This window comes from Alexandromys fortis, unplaced genomic scaffold (assembly GCF_014885135.2).
Source record: "Alexandromys fortis isolate MF-2015 unplaced genomic scaffold, M_Fortis_MF-2015_v1.1 scaffold_3, whole genome shotgun sequence".
Lineage (NCBI taxonomy): Eukaryota > Metazoa > Chordata > Mammalia > Rodentia > Cricetidae > Alexandromys > Alexandromys fortis.
In genome coordinates this window covers 15,308,163-15,331,047 of record NW_026067909.1, presented here as the reverse complement: position 1 = coordinate 15,331,047, position 22,885 = coordinate 15,308,163, and the positions used below count along the sequence as shown (strand labels likewise).

General features: G+C 45.0%; 1 protein-coding gene across 4 annotated transcripts in view; it reads left to right on the top strand.

The window, feature by feature from the left end:
* Positions 1 to 22,885, top strand: part of Pacs1 (phosphofurin acidic cluster sorting protein 1) — a 132,665-nt gene that overhangs the window by 100,097 nt on the left and 9,683 nt on the right. Inside the window, exons 3-15 of one of the 4 annotated variants that reach the window (XM_050137339.1) lie at positions 2,010 to 2,099; positions 3,176 to 3,301; positions 7,622 to 7,766; positions 8,248 to 8,339; positions 8,420 to 8,500; positions 11,283 to 11,342; positions 12,259 to 12,419; positions 12,754 to 12,862; positions 17,924 to 18,004; positions 20,967 to 21,106; positions 21,217 to 21,352; positions 22,304 to 22,408; positions 22,767 to 22,873. In XM_050137339.1, the coding sequence (XP_049993296.1) occupies positions 2,010 to 2,099; positions 3,176 to 3,301; positions 7,622 to 7,766; positions 8,248 to 8,339; positions 8,420 to 8,500; positions 11,283 to 11,342; positions 12,259 to 12,419; positions 12,754 to 12,862; positions 17,924 to 18,004; positions 20,967 to 21,106; positions 21,217 to 21,352; positions 22,304 to 22,408; positions 22,767 to 22,873 (1,433 nt within the window). The remainder of the gene's footprint in view (positions 1 to 2,009; positions 2,100 to 3,175; positions 3,302 to 7,621; positions 7,767 to 8,247; positions 8,340 to 8,419; positions 8,501 to 11,282; positions 11,343 to 12,258; positions 12,420 to 12,753; positions 12,863 to 17,923; positions 18,005 to 20,966; positions 21,107 to 21,216; positions 21,353 to 22,303; positions 22,409 to 22,766; positions 22,874 to 22,885) is intronic. The other 3 variants (XM_050137342.1, XM_050137340.1, XM_050137341.1) reach the window with 3 other exon arrangements.

Below are 22,885 nucleotides of genomic sequence, written 5' to 3'. Positions count from 1 at the left end.
TTTTGGTTTTTCGAGACAGGGTTTCTCTGTGGTTTTGGAGCCTGTCCTGGAACTAGCTCTTGTAGACCAGGCTGGTCTCGAACTCACAGAGATCCGCCTGCCTCTTCCTCCCAAGTGCTGGGATTAAAGGCGTGCGCCACCACCGCCCGGCTCTTTTTACAGTTCTTAACAGCATATATTTAGATGATGGAAGTTCAGATAGTGAGGCCTGCTACTTTTTGGAAAGTGATACGACTTTTGGAGAAATTACAAGATAAAGGGATGAAGGGATTACAGGTGGTGATGGATGTAGGCCTCACTAAGAAGATGACGTTTATGCAAAACCAAGATAGTGAGCTACACAGATTCAAGAGGCGTTTTCTAGGTAGAGAGAAAAGCCAGCCAGAAAGCCCTACACAGCCAGCCGGCCGGCTCTCAAATGTCTAGCTGTGGCCTGTTTTTGTCTATCACAGCCAACTCTAGGTTCTCTGACTTCTCTAGCTTTGTTGGGTCTGGTATGTCTAACAGAATTGAGAGGAAAGGGACGTCAGTGAGACCAGGGAGGAGTAGAGTTTAAAGGCAGAGTCCCCCACCCAGCTCTTGTTCCCTGTGACTCAAAGTGGGGAATCAGGAGTGCTAGATAATAACACTCCTTATGCTGGTGGTGATTTGGGTAAGAGACGGGGTTGGCTGAGAAGACTTCAGTGAGTTGAGAGAGTGAATCTGCTGTCTAGTGAGACAGGGAGGACTGGGGTAGAGCAGATTCTAGGAAAACCTGAAATGCAGTTTACTGTGTTGTTTGAGGGCTAGTGAAACAGTGGAGACGAGAGTGTCAGGAAAGAGGGCCGGGAAGTAACAGGAGTAAAGGGAGTGAATAGAAATAGAATTCTAACCCTCCAGTGCCAGGAAGTCTGGAAGGACTCAGAACGAGAGTACCTCCAGTGACAGAGGAAATCAAAAAAACAAGAAGGGACCTAGGCCATCAGACTCATTAAGAGAGTCACCCATCTTGCAGTGGTAGTTTGATGGTGCAAACGTGACATTAGGAGAAATGGGAGTAGGGGGACTCAAGAAAAGACGTCTAACTATGAAAAGACACACCCATGAGGCCAGGAGGGGGTTTGTTTGCTTTGTTGGAAATAATAGCGCATTTGCTTATTAGAATGATCTAGGACAGTGAGGAACATTGATTATGTGAAAAGAATGGCTTCAGTAGTGCCTTTAGAAGGAGTTTAGTCCCCAGGCAGGGTGCTCCCTCAGCCTCAGATGGGAACATGGGTAGTTATCTGTGACAGAAGGGAAGGGAGGATACTGTGAGGATAGGAGCCCAGTGGCAGGTTTATGAGGTAGGAGCTGCTCCAGCTTTCTCAGTGAAGAGGATCAAGGTTAGGAGTGTTAAGGGTCTGATGTTAGGGACACTGAGAAGGTATAGTATGTCATGTAAGAAGAGAGCCGGGCGGCAGTGGTGCACACCTTTAATCCCAGCACTCGGGAGGCAGAGGCAGGCGATCTCTGGGAGTTCGAGGCCAGCTTTGTCTACAAGAGGTAGTTCCAAGACAGGCTCCAAAGCCACAGAGAAACCCTGTCTTGAAAAGAAAAAAAAAAGAGAGAGAGAGATTACAGAGAATGTACTTAAGACATGACATGGTTCCTAGGCAATGTTACTTACCCCACTCAAGATGGAGGCCATAAATTTAGTCATTTGTATCTAAAATAGTCTAAAGGGCTAAGAGTGTAGATCAGTGGTGGGCACATACAAAACCATGATTTCAATACTCGGCATCACAAAAAATGGCAATAAATAAATATAAAATAATTGTAATTTGCCAAATAAGCCTAGCAGAACAAGAGTTGAAGCAGACCTGTGGAGGAGGGCATTTATCAATCCCGAGTGTCCCACAGCACAGCAAACCTGTGGGGAGGACACTCACAAATCCTGAGTGTCCACAGCATGATAGTTGTTCTTCTTTTGGTCTGACTTTTAGTGACACCACTTTGACAGAAGGTTTTTGTTTGTTTGTTTGTTTCAGGGTTCAAAAAGGATTCTTCGCTCCAATGAGATCATCCTTCCAGCAAGTGGCCTGGTAGAAACAGAGCTCCAGTTAACCTTCTCCCTTCAGGTCAGAATTTTCTAAATGTATAAGTTTTCTAATATGCTACAATAGTCTAGTCCTCAAATAGTCTTGAAACTTTTTCCTCCAAAAACTGCTAGAGCCCAGCTTCAGGAAAGAAAACAAGTCACCTATGCACTAAATAAAGGCTAACATGTAAGGCCTGAGAAGTCCTTGAGCCAGTGTACTGGATATGCTGATGAGTTGGGTGCTGAGGCCCAGTCTCCCCTTACCTGGCCATATATGACTAGCAGCTACCATTGAGTCTCCACTCTACCCCTTGGCCTTTCCCCTCTCCTTACTGTCCGAATCAGTAAGAACAGAGCTTGTAAGGCATAAGTTTCTGTTCCACCTGGTCCTGCAACTGTTCAGTCTCAAAGAAACACACAGAGGCTTATATTAATTATGAACTATTTGGCCTTTAGCTTAGGCTTATTAATAACTAGCTCTTACAACTTAAATTAACCCATAATTCTTTTCTGTGTTAGCCATGTAGCTTGGTACCTTTTATCAGTAAGGCATTCTCATCTTGCTTCCTCTGTGTCTGACTGGTGACTGTAGACTGAGCCTTTCCTCTTCCCAGAATTCTCCTAGTCTGGTCGCCCTGCCTATACTTCTTGCTTGACTACTGGCCAATCAGTGTTTTATTAAACCAATATGAGTGGCAAATCTTGATAGGATACAAGAGCATTATCCCATAGCAAGAACTCACTTCTATAATATGGTCGTATTCATCCTTCTCTCTTCGTCCCTCATAGAGCATCTCTCTCATAATAATCCTTGTGACCCTACATGGAAACACCTGTCCAGATAGCAGAGAAAGATGTTCCCAAGCTTGGGTAAACCATACCAGTACCCAGCAGAACCAGCCCCTCTGGTGGTTTTTCTTAAAACCAGGCTGGCCTCGAACTCACAGAGATCCACCTGCCCCTGCCTCCCAAGTGCTGGGATTAAAGGTGTGCAACACTGCTGCCTGACCAGTCACTCTTGACAAGCAAGAGAAACTGAAGCACAGTCCTCTAGCAGGACCTGACCCATGAAGGTCCTAGTTGCTGACTAACCGTCTGAACTGTTTTCCTCTTCAGTACCCTCATTTCCTCAAGCGAGATGCCAACAAACTGCAGATTATGTTGCAAAGGAGGAAGCGGTACAAGAATCGGACTATCTTGGGCTATAAAACCTTGGCTGTGGGACTCATCAACATGGCAGAGGTGAGCAGAATGCAGTCTTAGACTGCAGGCCTCTAAGTCTGTTGTGGTCCTGCAAATGATTTCACCAGCCAGCAGGCAGGTACTCATTTTTTCTTTGTAGATTAATTATTTTGTTGGAAAATTTTCATTCTGTAACTAGCTTTATCAATTACTTTTTCTAACACAAGAGTATTTTCTTTTAACTTTTTAAACTTCATTTTAAGATTTACTTATCATAGCAGGACAGTGATGGTGCACATCTTTAATACCAGCACTCAGGAGGCAAAGCAGGCAGATCTCTGTGAATTCAAGGCCAGCCTGTTCTACAGAGCAAGTTCCAGGACAGCCAGGGCAACACAGAGAAACCTTATCTTGAAAAAAAAAAAACCTTATTTATCTTATTTTATGGATATTAAAATTTTGCTCAAATACATATCTGAATCATGTGCCTCCTGGAACTAGTTATGGATGGTTATGAACGTCTATGTGGGTTCTGGGAACTGAACCCAAATCTAGTTAAAAACATGTCTTCTTAACCACTAAGCTGTTGCTCTATCTCCCTTTCTTTTGAGATGGGTCTTGCTATGTCTCCCAGGCTAAGCCCAAACTCCTAGACTCAAGTGGTCCTCCTACTCCAGCTTTCCACGTAACTGGTACTAGAGGTACATCATCAGGACCAGCTCTAACTTTAATATATATGTATGTATGTATGTACATATGTGTGTATGTATGTATTTTTAAGTTAGTTTTAGTAGGAATAATGAAAAAATTCCCATATGCAGAGTCACCAAAATACTTACCTTCATAGCATATTATTATGCTTAGATAGTCTCTCTGTATAGTGTGGCTATTCTTTTATGGGGTTTGTTTGTTTGTGGTTTTTGGATTTTTGAAACAGAATTTATATAGCTTTGGCTGTCCTGGGACTGCTTAGACCAGGGTGGCCTGAAACTCATAGAAATCCACCTGCCTCTGCTTCCTAGGTTCTGGGACTAAAGGAGTGTGCCACCACCTGCTGGGTTTTGTTGTTGTTTTTTTGAGCAGTTTGACAGTTGCATGAAGCTCCATTTTACCATTACACATTAATACTCTACCACTTTAATTTTCTAAGCATGAGGATACTGTCCTACCTAAGCTTCATTGCCCCCACAGTCAGAATGTTGACACTAATATAAGGTTCGGTCTAACTCACAATCCCCAACCTCATGGTGCAGAATATCTCAGTGAACTTCCAAGACCCATGGTGAGACCTAGAAGTTGGTTCGTTACATTTCTCCATCAGTCTGAGGTGATCTTCATATCTTCTTTGCCTTTTATGACTGTGATGTAGGTTTCTTTTTTGTTTTTATTTTTTGACAGGGTTTCTTTGTCCTTAGACCAGTCTGACCTTGAACTCAGAGAGGTTCACAGGCCTCTCCCTGCCACTTGAGTTCTGGGATTAAAGGCGTGCTCTATCACTGATGCAGGTTCCTGAAGAGTACATGCTAGTTACTTTATCAAATGCTCCTCGGTCTGTTTTTTTCTGTCCTTGTCTCTAAATTAAGTTCAGTATCTACATTTTTGTCAAAATAACTGCCAAAGAAGCAGTCTTCTTTCCAGCACAGTATGGGTTGCACAGCTGCACGTTAATTTGTGTAGTGAAAGGTGGTAGCGCACGCCTTTAATCCCAGCGCTTGGGAGGCAGAGGCACTTGGATCTCTGTGAGTTCAAGGACAGCCTGGTCTACAGAGTGAGTTCCAGGACAGCCAGGGCTACACTTTAGTCTTGAAAGACTAAAGAATGGAAGAAAAATAGTAAGAAAAGAAAAAGTATTTTGTCCTCTTTAGTGAAAAATATTTTATATAGAAGTATTTGAGACCATATTACTGTATCTTTCCCTGATTAATGTATTAATTATTTTTATCTGTGCGTGAGTGGGTATGTATAGGTGTATTATGAATATGAGTATAAACATGCCATGACATGCTTGTGGAGATCAGATGACAACCTCAAGTGTTTGGTCTCTGCTTTCTAGCTTGTTTGAAACAGGGTCTTTTGGTTGTTTATATCCATGTGTTCTAGGCTAACTGGCCCATGGACTTCCAGGGATAGTCCTGGCTCCACCTTTTATCTCAGTGTCAGGGCCATTAGGATCACAGAAGCATGCTACTGTGGAACTATTGCATCTGTCTTTACATGAGTTCTGAGGATCCAGACATATGTTCTCACTTTTACATGGCCAACATTTTACCCACTGATACATTTCCCTAGCCCCCACCTGTTAATGATTTTGAACTGAATTAGTTACTATTTTGATGCCTGTCAAACTGTGAATTTCTAAACTAGCCATCCCTTCTGTATTGGTCAGTTGATAAATAGAGCGTTTCTTTCTTCCTCCTCTTACCATTGATCTACTTATTTCTATCAATTATGGACTGTAGATTCTTGTGGGGTTTTTTTTTTTTGGTATGGGGTTAAATTTTAATTTAACTTAAATAAAATGCTCTAGTTTGGCCAGTAAGAGCCCTTCCGAGCTGTCTTCTGTGTCCTTTTTGATAAGACCCTTCCTTCTTTATAGGCCATCTTACTTTCTGGTACAAAATAGCTCAAGCTTATCTTGTTCTTGCCCTGACCCAGTCCTGAATGAGCTGATTTTCTGAGGCTTCTGGGTGTTTTTGTGGCAAACAGTACTTTAAAAATCAGGTAGTGTTGGGCGTGGTGTGATAGCACAAGCCTTGAATCCAAGCACTCGGGGCAGAAGCAGAGAAGCAGCTGGATCTCTATGAGTTCAAGGCAGGGCTGGTCTACTATTAAGTTCTAGGACAGCCAGAGCTACATATCGAGACCCTGTCTCGGGATAAAAGAGTACTAACAGTGCTCCTCTGCGTAACCGGAATAACTTCTGCTGAAAGAACTAAAAAACTAGAAGGTGCGTATACATGAACACAGCCTTCATCCACACACAAACACACCGTGACCATTTCCTGTTTATACATAGCTATCCCACCAGAGCACACAGTGCTTACTTCTGTTCCAACCCAATAGCATAGGGCCTGGTCTTGTTTCCTCCTTCTTCCTTTCAAGTTCCTTTCTCCAACAGCAAGAAACTAAGCTCCCGTTTTCCTTGATATGTCTGCTCACTTACACAGTACTCCTGTATGCCAGCCAAAGAGAAAGAAAAAAGATGCTGAAAGAAAGTTTTTTAAATTATCTGTACCTTAATAAATGAAATACAGTGGGTTTGGCTGCACACACCTTTCACCCCAGCATTCAGGAGGTAGAGGCAGGTGGATCTCTGTGACTTAGAGACCAGCCTGGTCTACACATAGTTCCTGGACAGCCAGGGATAGGTTGGGAGAACTTGTCTCAAAAAATAATAATAAGTAGAATAGGAAAAATGTTACGGTTCTGGTAATGTGTATGTGTCTTCTTCCAACCCATCTTCCTGACCTCTTGAGGTTTTATTTGAGGATGAGGGGAGGAATTAACAGCATCATCCCACTCTTCCACCTGGGCCAAACCCTGCCATTTTCCTGTTTTCTGGCTCTTTTATTTTCACTGCCATACAGCTGACCAACCATGCATACAGGCCTGGCCTTACCCAGACTCAAAGCTAGTATTCGTGAGATTGGCAACCATTTCAGCCTCAGGCCTCAGTTGTGTTGTCTCGTTTTGTTTTGTTTCGAGATTGAGCTTCTCTATATATCTCTGGCTGTCCTGGAACTCACTCTGTAGACCAGGCTAGTCTCAAGCTCACAGATCCACATGCTTCTGCCTCCCAAATTCTGGGATTAAAGGTGTGCGCCACCACTGCCCGGCCTCAATTATTGTCTGTAAGCACATGGCCCTGATTAGCAGCTGGTATTTCTAGAGGTAGCTGTATTGTTGTTTGTTGTTGTTGTTTTAAATTGCCAGGTTCAGCATCGCTAATAGCTTAGCTAGAAACAACTGCAGGATTTCTTTCTTTTTAAGATTTATTATTATTCTTAAATTATGAGTATGGGGGGTGTTACAGTATGTGCAATGAATACACGTATCTAAGGAGGCCAGAAGAGTGTTGGATTACCTAGAGCTAGATTTACAGATGGTTGTAAGCCACCCAACATAGGTGCTGGGAACAGAACTCGGGTCCTCTACAAGAACATCAGACACTCACAACCCCTGAGCCGTCTTTATCCCCTGCAGATAGTTTTTAAAGTAAGCCCTTAAAAGCAGTAGGAAAGGCATAGGCATAGATTTGGAAGTGAGAAGGAAAATACAATAAAAGAGTGCTGTTGCCATTGGCTTGCATGTCACGTGGGTTTGTTATAGAGATAACCCTGGCACTGGCTAAGGTATTTGTATTATGTACTTTGCTCACAGGTGATGCAACACCCTAACGAGGGTGCTTTGGTGCTTGGCCTGCACAGCAACGTGAAGGATGTCTCTGTGCCTGTGGCAGAAATAAAAATCTACTCTTTATCCAGCCAGCCCATTGACCATGAAGGAATCAAGTCTAAACTGTCTGGTAAGATGTAAACAGTGAGGCTGGAGAGATGACTCAGCAGTTTAGAGCTCTTGTTGCTCTTTCGGAGGATCTGGATTTGACTTCAAGCTTCCACATAGTGGCTTACAACCATCCATAATTCTAGTTCCCAGGGATCTGACACCCAAGGGCATCAGATACACGTGTGCCACATATAAATACATGCAGGCAAAACATTCATACACATAAAATAAATTTTTAAATAATTTTTAAAAATATATATGCAGTGTCTGCAGGCACTATAGAAGATAAGGGAGCCGGTGCACTGGCCTTCATCCTGGAAAAGCTGAGTCAGACATGCATGAAATGTGCCCAAGAAAGAGGCCCTTATAGATCCCTGAAAGTAATGTGTGGCCATGACTCTATGTGGCCCTTCCCTCTCAACCCAGTTGTATTGATCCCTGTTCTTGGAAGTCATTTAGATCAAATCAGATCAAGGTTCTTACTAGGGTGTTTGTTCTAGATCGCTCCCCAGATATTGACAACTACTCCGAAGAAGAGGAAGAAAGCTTCTCCTCAGAACAGGAAGGCAGTGATGACCCATTGCATGGGCAGGTAACTTTCTATGACTCTTCTGTACAGTGTTTGAGAGGCTCCTTGAATTTCCCAGCTCATTCTGTTTCCTGCCCACTCAGGACCTGTTCTACGAAGATGAGGATCTTCGGAAAGTCAAGAAGACTCGGAGGAAACTGACCTCAACCTCAGCCATCACTAGGGTGAGCCACCCAGGTCCCGGGCATGGCACAACTCAGATTCTTGGTCTAAAGTAGGTGAGGAGTTAGTGGTACATTAAGACCTTGTGGGGGTTTGAACCCTGTCTACTTGGGGTCACACTCTCAATTCTGATATATCACCAGCACCCCTACTACCACCCACTAATAATCAGCATGTTAGGAGCACCTGTGGTACACAGGATGTTATAGGCCATAGATAATGCAGAATAGAAAGAAGGCTATAACCTTTTTTCTAGATCTTAAAACAATCCAAACATTTCTTTAAGGAGCACAATGCCTCAGACTTTTCCTCTCTGGATGATTGTGTCAAGTGGTGCACTGTTCACTGCAGAGTGAAGCCAGCTTTCTAGATTATTGCTGTGTTGGACTAGTACTGGAGAACTGCAGAAACTCTGGGTGTGAGAGATTCAGTTACGTTAGATCTAGTTCTTAACCTTGGAGTTGGCAGTGTTTGAATTATGTCTCCTAAGATTTCTTGAGCCCATATTAAAATTGGAGTCCTGGGCTGAGAAGCTAAAACCTGAGGTCTTCAGTGACCTCTGACTGATCCAGGAGCCCCTGTATTCCAGGAATAAAAGGGTCAGAAGTACCAAGAGCTTCTAGGTAGAAAAAAATCTCATTCTGGTTCTCTCAAGCACAGGGCCATTTGAGAGACTGATACCCTAAAAGAGGGATTTTCTTCTCATTTGGGGTGAAATTAAAGCCAAATTATTTTTTTTCCAAATATTTATTTATTTATTTTATATACAATATTCTGTCTACATGTATGCCTGCAGGCCAGAAGAGGGCACTAGACCTCATTACAGATGGTTGTGAGCCACCATGTGGTTGCTGGGAATTGAACTCAGGACCTTTGGAAGAGCAGGCAATGCTCTTAACCGCTGAGCCATCTCTCCAGCCCAAGCCAAATTATTTTTAAAGGTGCATCCCAGCCTGGCCTGCTCCCACGAAATAGCACTCTTAACCTCTGCATGGAGTTCATGAGACTCCAGAGCAAAGCCCTCTGGAAGACAACCCTAGCTTCCCTTTTGTGTCACTGGCTCAGAGCATAAGATCTGCCCCCTTTTCCCAGGTTTTCAAACCCTGTTGGAAAGACAGGTCCCCCGAATCCAACCCTTCCTCCTTTAAACTCCAGAAGGAAAACAGCTATAAGACCTCCTTACTGTTTCTTCTTCTGAGTCTTTATCTTTCCTGCTCTGTGATTATAAGAAAGTTCTTTTTATCCCCCAAAACATACCTCCTGAGCTTCCTAAGTCCCCTCTCCTGTGGGCTTTTCCATCGCATCACCCAGTGTATAGCCAGAGATCAATGATAATACCCATCTCCCAGAGACATTACCAGAAGCTGTAGGTACTTCCCAGTTGTGTTTCTGGACACTTGGTAACGATCCTTTTTTGTCCCCTTCTGTCCATGCACATTCTTTTTTCCCCACCAAGAACACTTTGTTCTCAATGATGGACTGGTCATCATGTCTTAACTTCTCTGTCAATATGAACTCGGGTTTCTCCCTTGATGGTCATGCTCTTCCCACTACTCTCATTCTTTTATTTAATCCATTTTACATACCAACCACAGTTCCCTTCCTCCCACTCCCCCCACCTCCCATTCATCCCCCTATCCACTACTCAGACTTTGTTGACTCCCTATGAGGAGTCAAATTGAGGCAGGACCAAGCCTTCCCTGCTGATCAAGACTGAGTAAGGCATCCTTCCATAGGGAATGGGCTCCAAAAGCTAGCTCATGCTCCAGGGATAGATCCTGGTCCCACTGCCAGGGATCCTACAGACAGACCAAGCCACACAACTGCCACCCACATGCAGAGGGCTTAGTTTGGTCCCAGGCAGGCTTCCCAGCTGTCAGTCCAGAGTCCATGAGCTCCCACAAGCTTAGGTCAGCTGTCTGTGTGTTGCCCCATCATGATCTCACACACGCACACACACACATGCACGCATGCACACACACTCACATAATCCTTCTTCGCTACCCTTGACTGGACCTCTGGAGCTCGGCCCAGTGCTTGGCCGTGGATCTCTGCATCTGCTCCATCAGTTACTGGACAGAGGGTCTATGGTCAGCCACTATTCTCATTCTTAAGTGCAAGTCAGTTGTTGCCATTCCACACGAGGGTCTGGCTATTTAGGCCAGAAATATGTGTGACCAAAAACTCAGCCTGGTACCTAAATCAGAGCAAGAAACATGGATCAAGGAGCCTAGGCCGGACCATCAGTGAATTCTATGGCCTGGAAGTGTAAACTCATCCCAGCAAGTCACTTTGACACAGCAGGGTGAGTGCATAGGGACAGTCATGACACAGAGGAAAAAATGGCCTCTTCTGGCAGTGTGCATTGCAGGCTGATGGGACAGAGTTGGAAAAACTCCAGGAGTAGTCTTAAGTGGGTTGGTGACACTGCTACCCAAGATGGTTGTGCAAGAAGATGACAAATGCCATTCTGAAATGTTGATCATGGAGGTACAGGACACTCACCAGCTGGTACCTGCATATGCTGGACAGAACAGAAGGTGGGCTAGAGCTGTACCTCTGGAAGTCATTGGCCTCCTTGGGGGATGAGATCTCCATTGAGCTAGCTGCCCAGGGCCCTGGGCTGCATCAGCTTTTGCCTGTCTTTCTAGAGAGGTTTTCAGTGCAAGTGCAGCTGCTATTTTTCTTCTCCTGTTCCTTGTGAGGGTAAGAGCCTGATAGACTCTCTTTAATTGGCCTCAGTAAGTGTCACATGAGAATAATTTGTATAATTTGTTCCCACAGCAACCTAACATCAAACAGAAGTTTGTGGCCCTCCTAAAACGATTCAAAGTCTCCGATGAGGTATGACGCCCTTACTTCCAGTTTCATACCTAGGTCCTGTGTAGCCACTAGTCATCAGGATCATGGAATCAAGAGTCCTGCCCACTTGCATGCATAACAGAGCCCAGGAGAGAAGGCAGCTCAAGAGAGAGTAAAGGCTTCACATGGAGAGTGCAGTTCCATGGTATTTGAAACACTTAGCACAGTCATATCCAATCATTAGTCAATATTCAATTCTCTTCTATTGACAAATCTAGCCATTTAATTTTTCCTCATAGCCCAAGAGGAGCTGCAAGTGAGCAATAGCCCGAGTGTGATGTCCTCATTAGTCAGCTCTTGACAGAATCCCCTAGGCCCTGGAGTCTTGCCTTCATTCACACAGGCTTCTAAGTAAACTAAAAATGAATAAAGATAGAAAATGTTGGAAAAAGGTCTTTGTTCCACTGTGTGCTGCAAAGAAAAAGAAAAGCAGCTTGTACCTGAATTTGAGGGAACAGAAGATGGACCAGCCTACCATACCTGGGTTTTCTTGTGTGATTCCTTGGGAGGCACACCAGCACATCTCTTCCCCTGCTGCCAGCCCTGCTATGGATATCAGTAGTAGCTCAGAGGAAACATAACCTCAGCATGCCCCTGATCTCAGAATCAGACCATAGAAAGGACAGAGAGCCAGGCAGTGGTGTGGCACACACCTTTAATCCCAGCTCTTAGAAGTCAGAGACAGACAGATCTCTGAATTCGAGGACAGCCTAGAGCCTGGTCTACAGAGTGAGTTCCAGGACAGCTGGGGCAGCACAGAGACACTAGCATGTCTCTCTAGAAGGGATTACGGAGAATACCGGTTGACGTGACCTAGGAGACAGTTGTTGTTTGTCTAACCACAAATGTTAATAATAAGAAAGAGTCCCAGATTCATAGATCTTTATTTTGCTCACAGGTAGGCTTTGGGCTAGAACACGTGTCACGGGAGCAGATTCGGGAAGTGGAAGAAGATCTGGACGAGCTCTACGACAGTCTAGAGATGTACAACCCCAGTGACAGTGGGCCTGAAATGGAGGAAACAGAGAGCATCCTCAGCACCCCAAAGCCCAAGCTCAAGTGAGGCCCAGAGCTCCTCGTAGGCTGCCTGCAAGGCTCCCTTTTCCCTCCATCATGAGGCCCTTGCATCCTCTCATACTTCATGCAGGGAGTCATGGCTTTCAGTATCTCCAAGTTCTCACTCTCCCGGTGGAGATCAGTGTTTTGTTTCTAACTGACAAAAATCCCCATAGGAGTCTCTGGAAATCCCTTGACCAACCCCATAGTATCTACCTAATAAGTGTCCTCAGAGCCTAGGCTGTTGACCTGCCTGGATCAGCGGCCCCACTCGGCCTTGGGAACTGCTTTTCTGAGCTGCCATCGCCGCTGACTCCACTGTGCTTCTTTGCTGCAGGCCCTTCTTTGAGGGGATGTCGCAGTCCAGCTCACAGACGGAGATTGGCAGCCTCAACAGCAAGGGCAGCCTCGGAAAAGACACCACCAGCCCTGTGAGCAGACTCATGGTGAAAAGGGGCGGGAGAAGGACCTGCCTACCGACCGTGTTGGCTTCTCACTCTGAGCCCTCTACTTCTCTGAGTGTGGCTTCAATTTTGCTCCTCTAATCCCTGGCTGGCAGCTTAGGAATCCAAGAGGAGAGTATTCTTTTCACTGTGCTCCGGCATGGCATAGAGCCATTCTCCCTGCCTCAGAACCCTCCCTCTGTGAGGTAGCTGAGAGTGTAGGGCATAAAGCATGCCATTTGGCCAGCGGGTATTGATTCTGCCTTCGGGCTATGAAAATAATGAATATAAAAGGACAGAAGGATCTGTTCAGGAGGTAGCAAGTAGGTTTTGCTGGATGAAGGACTCAGGGGAGAGCAATACTTTGGAAGAATGTGCGGTTAGTGCACAGGTCTCTATTTGCCTGCGCGCAGGAGAGAGCTCTCTACTGTGGCTCCCAGCAGCTCGTCATAGATAGCAGCCTGTGGATGCCAAGCCTTCCTTAGACCTGGAGAAGAAGTTGTGTCTTTCTTCACAATTAAAGGCAAGCGGTCACCGAATATAGTTTTAGAACTGAGTTATGCTGTTCTGTTAGGGCCATGTTTCTCTGTTGCTGAGAGAAGTTGAAGTTCTCCAGTTCTTGCTGCCTTGGCATCTGATGAGGCACAGTCATTTGTTCACAGGGGAGAATACACATCTTCCCCTACAGTGGCTGTTCACTGTGGGGAACCAGGCACTCCATCTGCTGACAAGCAGTCTACAGCTGGCCAGGCTCTCCTGTCCTTTGTGTGCCCTCTTCTGGGCATCTCAGCAACCCTTCTCTCCCTTCTGCCACCAGGTGGGGCTGTCTCCCCTCCTATCTCTCTTCATTATTAAAGAGCAGCTGGCAACCCACCCCACCATGAACTGTTTCCTAGTCAGGAAGTGAAAGAAGGAAAACCATGCCCATATTAAAAATTACATTATGAAGAAAGTTCACCCTGCTGCTTGCTGATCTCCACGCCAGCACCTCTCAAGCATGTTCACGGTGATCTGGAGTCAAGGAGGCAGCATTTAGTGTGCTACAGCATTGGGGCATAACTCAGCGGCTTTTCCCCATAGGAAGAATCCTACAGACAGCCTCTCTCATGTGCATAAGAATCACTTAGAGTAACGCTGTGGGAAGAAGCCCAGGACCTGCTGAAGGGAGGGCTACTGTACAGAGCTCTGCGATGATGGGCCGTGTCCTACTGTGACAGAGTATAAGTAAGGTGTTGGCCAAGCCATGACCATGAAGCAGTAAGCATAGATTATGGCATACACTGATTGATTGTTCAGTAAATACCCATGACTACTAAATCAGCAAGAGGAGGAGCTGTTTCCTAGGAGGGAAAGACGTGTTTCAGTATTGACAGAGCTGGCAGTGTAGCAAGTTTGATGGGTCCTGGATTTGGCAAGAACAAACAAACCTGACATGGGTAGTGCATGGCTTTCATCCCAGCACTCAGGAGACAGAGGCAGGCTAATCTCAAACAAACAAGGAAACAAAATCCTTAACTGAAGGGTGGGTTTTCCAGAGTGAATCTTTATTCCATCTTCCCATTGACTTGCTTCTTCTCAAGACTGTTTCCACATCTTAAAGCCTACATGAAAAGCACGTGCTCTAAAGGCCATGTGGGCTGCTGTGAGATCCCGTGGGTCATCCTCAGCAGTGTGTGTGCTGACTGCTGGACTTACAGGAAGTGTGGTTCCTTAGCACATTTCTCTTTGGGGTCCCACAGTTGACAGACTATGAATGTCTTACACAAGTCCTTCAGATTCTGATTCCCTTGGCCAGAGCTCAGGTTTGCTTTGTTCCCCTGCTGAGATTCTATTTTGAAGAGCCCATATGTCTTGGTGTGGGTGTAGAGCTTTGGAATCCTTTAGTTGAAGACACTGGGATGGTAGAACAAGGCTGTGCTCATGCTCTTGAAGTGGAGTGCTTCGGGTAGAGGAGAAAGTGTGGTTGTTGACCTGAGGGCTCTGCACCTCTGCTCTCACCTTGACAATTCCTGTTGCTAAGCACCGTTAGGGTTTTTTTGTTCGTTTGTTTGTTTTTGTTTTGGGGGTTGTTTTTTTTTTTTTTTTTGAGGCTTTTGTTTTGTTTTTTCAAGACAGGATCTCAGGTCTCACTATGTATCTCTGGTTGTCTTGAAACTCACTTTGTAGACCAGGCTGGCCCATGGCTCACAGAGATAAAGGCGTGCACCACCATGCCCAGCCTTTTCACTTCTCTCTTTGTGGTGCAGGGATAGAACTCAGGGCTTTCTTGTGCAGATACTATAACATCATCCTCATTAATGCAGGTTTTTTCTTTATTTATTTTAATTTATTTGTGTATGCATATTTTGTCTTGGTGTATGTATGTGTGCCCGGTACCCACGGAGGTTAGAAGAGGGTATGGGATCCCCTAGAACTGGAATTACAGATGGTTGTGAGCCACCGTGCAAGTGTCAGGAACTGAACCTGAATCCTCTGCCAGAGCAGCAAGTACTGTTATTCCCTCACCAATTCTTCAGACTTGTGGATTTTTCTTTTGTTTTATAATTAATTTTAATTTATTTTCACTGGTGTTTGCCTGCATGTATGTCTGTTGAGGGAGTCAGAGCTCTGGAACTGGCGTTAAAGACAGTTGTGAGCTGCCATGTGGTTACTGGGAATTGAACCCAGGTCTCTGGAAGAGCAAACAGTGATCTCAACCTCTGATCCATCTCTCCAGCCCCTTGTGGATTTTTCTTAATCTTACACTTGTAAGCACCAAATATTTAGAGAATTAAATCCAGAAAGGATTGCAGCAGACACAAATTGTGGCAGTTATAGAATTTTCTCAAGACTCCAACACATAGTAGCAACATAATTTGGTTCTCTCTGCTGGTAAGAGTAAATTTAGGCTGTGCGTGCTTCAAGACATCTGCCCAAGACACAGTCAGCTCAGACTGCCTGCTGCTGGAGGTTACCGGGCTCATCACACTGTCGGTGCTGCACTTACAGGCACATGCTGAGGTCACTGAGCTACACCCCAGCCCATCCCTGCACATGTTTGAGCAGGAACAGAGCTTCAACAAGTCAGGAATTTTCTCCCTTTTTCTTTGTCACATGCCTTAATACAGCTCCTGGAGATGGGGACGAGATCTTCCCAAAGGCTGCAGTGACAACAGCACTGTAACTGTTTCAGGGCTTGACAAGTCGTGTTACCTCAGAACCACCCACTAGAAATTTGTGCTGAGCTTCTACCCTAGGTCCAACCAAGCAGGGCTTCTCTGAGATTCTAGACTGTAATGCTGGTCAATCAGCATCGTGTAAGACGACTAGCTGTGCAGTCTGGAGGCAGCCTGGTTCTGTGTGGCTATGAGTCATTACACATTTCAAGCCCTGAGGTCACTGCCTAGCTCAGGTATGTCAGTTTTGTCTTGCAGATGGCTTCGAGCAGTGGTTTTCCACTAGAGATAGTCTGCCTCTCAAAAGACATTTGCCATTGGTTGAAGGATTTTTAACTCAACAGGATAGGGCTACTACTAGTCAAGGCCAAGAACGCTGCTGAACACCCTGCAGTGCACAGATGATGCAGCCCTAAATGTCAGTCCAGGTGGAGAAACCGTGGGTGGAGCGTAGCAGAGCAAGGCTGCTTTTGCAAGGACCAGCAAGTCCTTGCTGGTCACTCAGCAGCATCCTGGACTTAATTAGCCTGTCTCTTCTGGATGTATATTTCTATACAGAGAGAACTTTGAGTGTTGAGATTGAGTGGGATATCCTAAATATTTTCTTCCTCTTTTGGTTCCTTAGAAGAAAGAAATTCTGACACCCTTTGGCCTATAACTGTAGGTTTGATGCTTGTGTGGCCAGATTATTACCAAATATGAATAATCTTGCTTGTGCATCTGTATCTGCTTAATAAACTCTTTGCATTTCTGAGAAATGCTAATAAGACAGTGGAGAATTAATTCACACCCGATAGCTTCACATGGAACCTCTTTTGCTTAATATACTGTTAGAAGGTTTTATGGATCCTTCTACCAAGCAAAACATTTAACTACCATTGATGTCTTTAGTCTCAAAATGAAGGTCCAGAACTGAGACCTTTGACAAGCAGAGACAGTGCCGTGCCATGTGTCCCTTTGAAGCAAAAACGTTAGAATTTTACAGATTCAACAGAAAACTACCCAACATTAAGCCCCTTTGCACTACATAACTGGGAGTCAGAATTTCTGACTCGGAGCCATGCGTGGTGGTAGCACACACCTTTTATCCCAGCACTCAGGAGGCAGAGGCAGGTGGATCTATGAGTTTTGAAGCCAGCCTAATGTACAGAGCAACAGCCAGGGCTACACAGAGAAGCTCTGTCTATAAAAAGCAAAGAAGGCCTGGAGAGATGGCTCAGCCGTTATGAGCATTGCCTGCTCTTCCAAAGGTCGTGAGTTCAATTCCCAGCAACCACATGGTGGCTCACAACCACCTGTAATGAGGTCTGGTGCCCTCTTCTGGCCTGCAGGCATACACACAGAACATTGTATACATAATAAATAAATAAATATTTTTNATTGTATACATAATAAATAAATAAATATTTTTAAAAAAAAAAAAACAAAGAATAGAGTTTCTAGTTCTATACCCCAGTGTATCATTTACTTAATAATTTTTAAAATATTTATTTTTAATTATGTTTGTATATGAGAATATGCATTTGAGTATGAGTGCCCTCAAAGGCCAGAAGAGGTATTGGATTTCCTTGAACTGGAGTTACAGGTGGTTGAGAACTACCTGATATGGGTGCTGGGAATCAAACCCAAGTTCTCTGCAAGAGCAGCAAGTGCTCAATGAGTCATCTCTCCGATCCATACTTAATGGTTTCCTGAAACAAACGAGCCCTTCTGGGGCTTAATTTTCACACACACACACACACACATACACACACACACACGCCATCTCCTCTCAAAAGATGAAAACATTAAAGGCTGCATGAGGTTGAGGATGAAGTGAAAATATATTAAGCTTCTTGGGGGGACTTCATAAAATAAGAGTGCTGGTTATTTGGATTAGGAATAATTAATTATTAGTAATTTTTTTCAGATGGAATTGGCTGCTCTAGAAAAAGTCAAATCTACTTGGATTAAAAATCAAGATGACAGCTTGACTGAAACAGATACTCTGGTAAGTATGCTTCAGTCTCCTGCTTTGATCACTGCAGGTTATCTTTGTACTTTAAAACTATAGGGAAAAACCTTTAGTCAAGAGGCAGAGACTGATGTGGTACAGAGGAGAATCTCACATCAAGAGGCAGGTGGCTCTTTGTGAGTTTAAGGCCACCCTAGTCTACATAGTGAGTTCTAGGTCAGCCAAGGCAGCATAATGAGATACACACACAGAGAGAGGGGGCTGAGTAATAGATTGATTCCTTTTAGAAAGATGTTGAGGACCACCTTGAACATTTTGCCTTAATCTGTGTAGGCTTGTGAATATTCTGTTTCTTGGGGGCTGGAGAGATGGCTCAGAGGTTAAGAGCACTGCCTGCCCTTTGAAGGTCCTGAGTTCAAGCTCCCAGCAACCACATGGTGGCTCACAACCATCTGTAATGAGATCTGGTGCCCTCTTCTGGCCTGCAGGCAGACAGAATATTGAGAATACTGTATACATAATAAATAAATAGATTTTTTTTAAAAAAAAGAATATTCTGTTTCCTTTCCCATGGAATCCTTATCCATGGAATGGGACACATCCTTGAGGCCAAGGTCCTCCTCCAGACAAGTCATCCGGAAATGTTCCCGCTCTTCCCTAAGTAGAACTGACCAAATGCTAGTTTCTCACTGTCACCCTCATTTCCTTCTGAAAGACAATGTCCAGTGTCTTTTCCTGGGAATTTGTCCCTTTCTCCATCCCTGTTGCCTTCTCAATGTTCAAGAAGCTCATGATGTTAAAACCTCTGAGGGTCACTGGTCAGCTTCTCCTTTGAGGAGATGCTGGAACTGCCTAGGAGTGCAATTCAAAGCCCCCATGAAGTAGGATTGAATCAGTTGAACACCATCACATAAGCCTTTAACTGTTGACTGTGCACCTGCTAATGCTGAGCACAGAGAATACAAAGATGCTATCAGAGCCTTCCCTAGGGGAAGCCAGCTGTGCAAACCTGGACAAGCCTCAATGGAGGCCCTGGGATGCAGATTGAAGATTCTCTGAGTTGGTCGCACTCATAAGGTACCTGGAAATGTATATCCAATGAGACAAGTAGCTAGACTGGATGGCAAGGAGAGGGAGCTTTACAAAATGCCATCTGAGGCATGAGCCACATAGCAAGACCTTAGTGAGTCCAAGAGTGTTTAGGCTTATGTCTCCTGTAGTAAGTAGCCACTGTAATAAATAAAATGATAAAGCATTATTAGGTCTATCCAAGATTAAAACCTACTGTACCATTACCTCTTCATTCACTAATAATTGAAACAAACCCCTACCTCCTTGCCCACTGCTTGCCATACTACACACAACCAATACAGTGTGATCTTTTCAAGATAAAATTTCAAAAGCCGGGCCGTGGTGGCGCACGCCTTTAATCCCAGCACTCGGGAGGCAGAGGCAGGTGGATCTCTGTGAGTTCGAGGCCAGCCTGGTCTACAAGAGCTAGTTCCAAGACAGGAACCAAAAGCTACGGAGAAACCCTGCCTCGAAAAATCAAAAAAAGATAAAATTTCAATCTTCTCACTTCCTGATTCAGACTCTCCAATGACTGACCAAATCTCAGACTTAATCTTAACTCAATGTCCAGGAAAGCAGGTAGATGCGCAAAGCATTCATGCCATAGGATTTCCTTATCCATACGGAAGTCAGGACACTTCTTAACTGTAGGAGTGGAAATCGTAGTTCAGGTATGCTGGAGTGCTCTGTCTTGATCTAATGAATGGTCCTGGGCCCTGTTTACATTGAAATTCAGTTCAGGCTAGGGATGTAGCTCATTGGTAGACTACTTTTCTAATATGTTTGAGCTCTTAAGTTTCATCCCCAGCACATACAAATTCAGGGTTGGGGCTAGAGATATAACTCATTTTGATAGATACTTGCCAAGTATGCATACAGCCCTGACACTACATAAAACTGGATGTAGTGGTGCGTGCCAGTTATCCCCGTTTGCAGGATCTAGAGGATCAGGAGTTCAGAGCCACACTGGGATACATATGACCTTATCTCAATCTTTTTATTCTTGAGTCAAGTTTATATTTTAGATTGAATACTTTGTAAAGTTATCCCTCAAGGAGTGAATGCTTAAAATTTTTGAAGGATATGTTAGTTTGGTTGTTTTGGTTTTGGTTTATGTTTTCATTGTTTTTCTTTTGAATTTTGTTTTGGGGGGAGGTTGCAAACTGGGTGGGCTGATATGAAGGGGCAGGGAGCTGGATGGGGTCATGGGATCTGGAAGCATGTTGTGAAACCCACAAAGAATCAGTTAAAAAATTGAAGGGTGGACAAGCAGATGCAAGCAGGTAAGCAAGTCTGACATACTGGGAGAGCAGTACTTCAAGGAGTAAGGGGTGAAGACTGATTTATGAAAGTGATCCAGGGGTCAGGGAAGGCTTCAAAAGGCCTCTTAAGTAGGCAGAGCTGTTGGTGCGGTTGAGTCATGTCATGATGTGATTGTCATTGCATTTTGGGAAGACAACCTGGTGTGAGCGGCAGGAAGGAGAGAAGGCAAAGTTGTGAACACAGAGGGTGGAAGGAAGAGATGGAAGGAAGGAGAGATGGACAGGAGCAGTATCCCAGATAGGAAGGAAGTGGTGATTTCAAGGCTCTTTTCCCAAGGTGAGAAATGTAGACCAGAACTTCAGAACCACAAGCCCTGTCCTAATGAAAAGCTAAAAGGATGCAGGCTCCCCCACCAACCTAGAGATGGACTGTCATCGGTTACTCCCTCTTGTGCCTGGATAGGAGCACATGGTATCCAACACAATGGGACAGTAGTTAAACTTTCCTCCTAGGATCAGAATATTAGAACCATGTGCTCCCACTCAGATGCTTCCAAGGAAAATGGTGGTCCTCAAAGTGAAGATAGGTTCTAGCAGGGCTGAGGAGTCTCCTGCACAGTTACCAAGAAAGAGGTAACGTTCTTTGTCACCTTTTTTTGCGGCAGGAAATCACTGATCAGGACATGTTTGGAGATGTGAGCACAAGTCTAATTGTACCAGAAAAAGTCAAAACTCCTATGAAGTCCAGCAAAACAGATCTGCAGGGCTCTGCCTCCCCCAGGTACTCCAGAGAGGAAGGAAGCAGGTAACACAGACCTGCAGCCATACTCAATGCCGATTACATGTGGGAAAGTGGTTGGGCTGATGTGACTTTGGGACTAGAAAGGCTGTTAACCCCCTCCCTGCTACAATCAGCAAGGTGGAAGGGACACACACCCCCCGGCAGAAGAGGAGCACGCCCCTGAAGGAGCGGCAGCTCTCCAAGCCCCTGAGTGAGAGGACCAACAGCTCTGACAGTGAGCGGTCTCCTGACCTGGGCCACAGCACACAGGTAATCTTGGGTTCCTGTCATCGATCACAACCCCTCCCTTGGATTTCAGTGTTTGTTTCTTAGACAGTTGGGTAGAGAAGAAGGAGGGATGTTGGAAGCGTTGACTCCAATGTTTTTCTGAGATACTTAAGTTAGAGAAGTCTACCACATTTGTTATCTGCTAATGTAGAATTTGGGGTGCAGTTGAGTGGTGGTGTCCAGCTGAGTTGAGGGGTAGGAGTTTCGACTTTTTCTGGATAGGAACTGCTGGCGTTGTTCTCCAGTCAATGAGCTGCCACGGCTATTCCAAACTCTTTTTAGTCACTCTCAAGCCTGAGGTTAGCTGGAGATGTGAGCATAAAACAGACCTGGCGAGTAGTCCTTACTGTGATACTGGTATCAGAGTCAAGGCAGCTAGTAACCCAAGCTGGTTACTCTTCTCCTAGAGTTATGCAGCCAAGTTTCTCTGATAAATATTGTGAAAGGACAAAGTTGGGGTCGTATGACTTCCTAAATTCATTGCTGCCACAAATCTGCAAACGCACCTGAGACTAGAATAGCCTGACCCCTAGGGTGAAGTATTGTCCTTCTGTTTAATCGCTGTTCCACTGGGACAGTGGGCCCCACATGGTGCCTGCTGCTTCTCATTATTTGTCTCCCCACTGCCCTTGCTGCATTCTCCAAGCACCAGCTTACTGCTTGCAACTTCTCACCCTGCTATCTGGGAGTCGTGCCCTTCATGGGAAGCTATTGCTTCCCAGCCCCACAGGCTTGCCTTAGAACAAACCATTGCTGTGACTTTGTGCCTAGTATGTCATTGTATTCGCCAAGGACACTGATCTTCCTCTTCTCATCTCCATTTTAGTGTGGTCAATGGGAGAGTGTCCCCACACATCCTTAGTTACCCTGTGCCAGGAGTTCTATCTACTCCCACCTCTCTGGGCAATACCCAATCAATACTTGTTTCTGCAGATTCCAAGAAAGGTGGTATATGACCAACTGAATCAGATCCTGGTATCCGATGCAGCCCTCCCAGAAAATGTCATCCTGGTGAACACCACAGACTGGCAGGGCCAGGTAGAACACTGAGGGTCAAGGGATATGGGGTCTATAGATGTTCCCAGTGTGTGACTTGAAACAGCACACAGGGAAGCAGGAGAGTGACTTCATCCGCCATTTACTGTCTGCCTTGTAAGACATTGGTTCCAGAGATGCCTAGATATGGGTGATGTTTGGAACCTTTAATCCTTTCCACTTCACAGTTAGCATGTTTCCATGGCGTTCTGCTGTGCCCTTTTTTTACACATAGCCAGGAAACCTGACTATCTTTGCCAGAGGACAGGGGCTCTACAGCTCAGTCTAGGCCTTGCCTGACCTCTCAGCATCTGTGGGGAGTGATGTGGCTTACCTATGTCCCTGTTTTCCTCCCCTGCAGTATGTGGCTGAACTGCTCCAAGACCAGAGGAAGCCTGTTGTATGCACCTGCTCAATAGTGGAGGTCCAGGCCGTGTTGTCTGCCCTGCTCACTAGGATTCAGCGCTAGTAAGGGCTCTG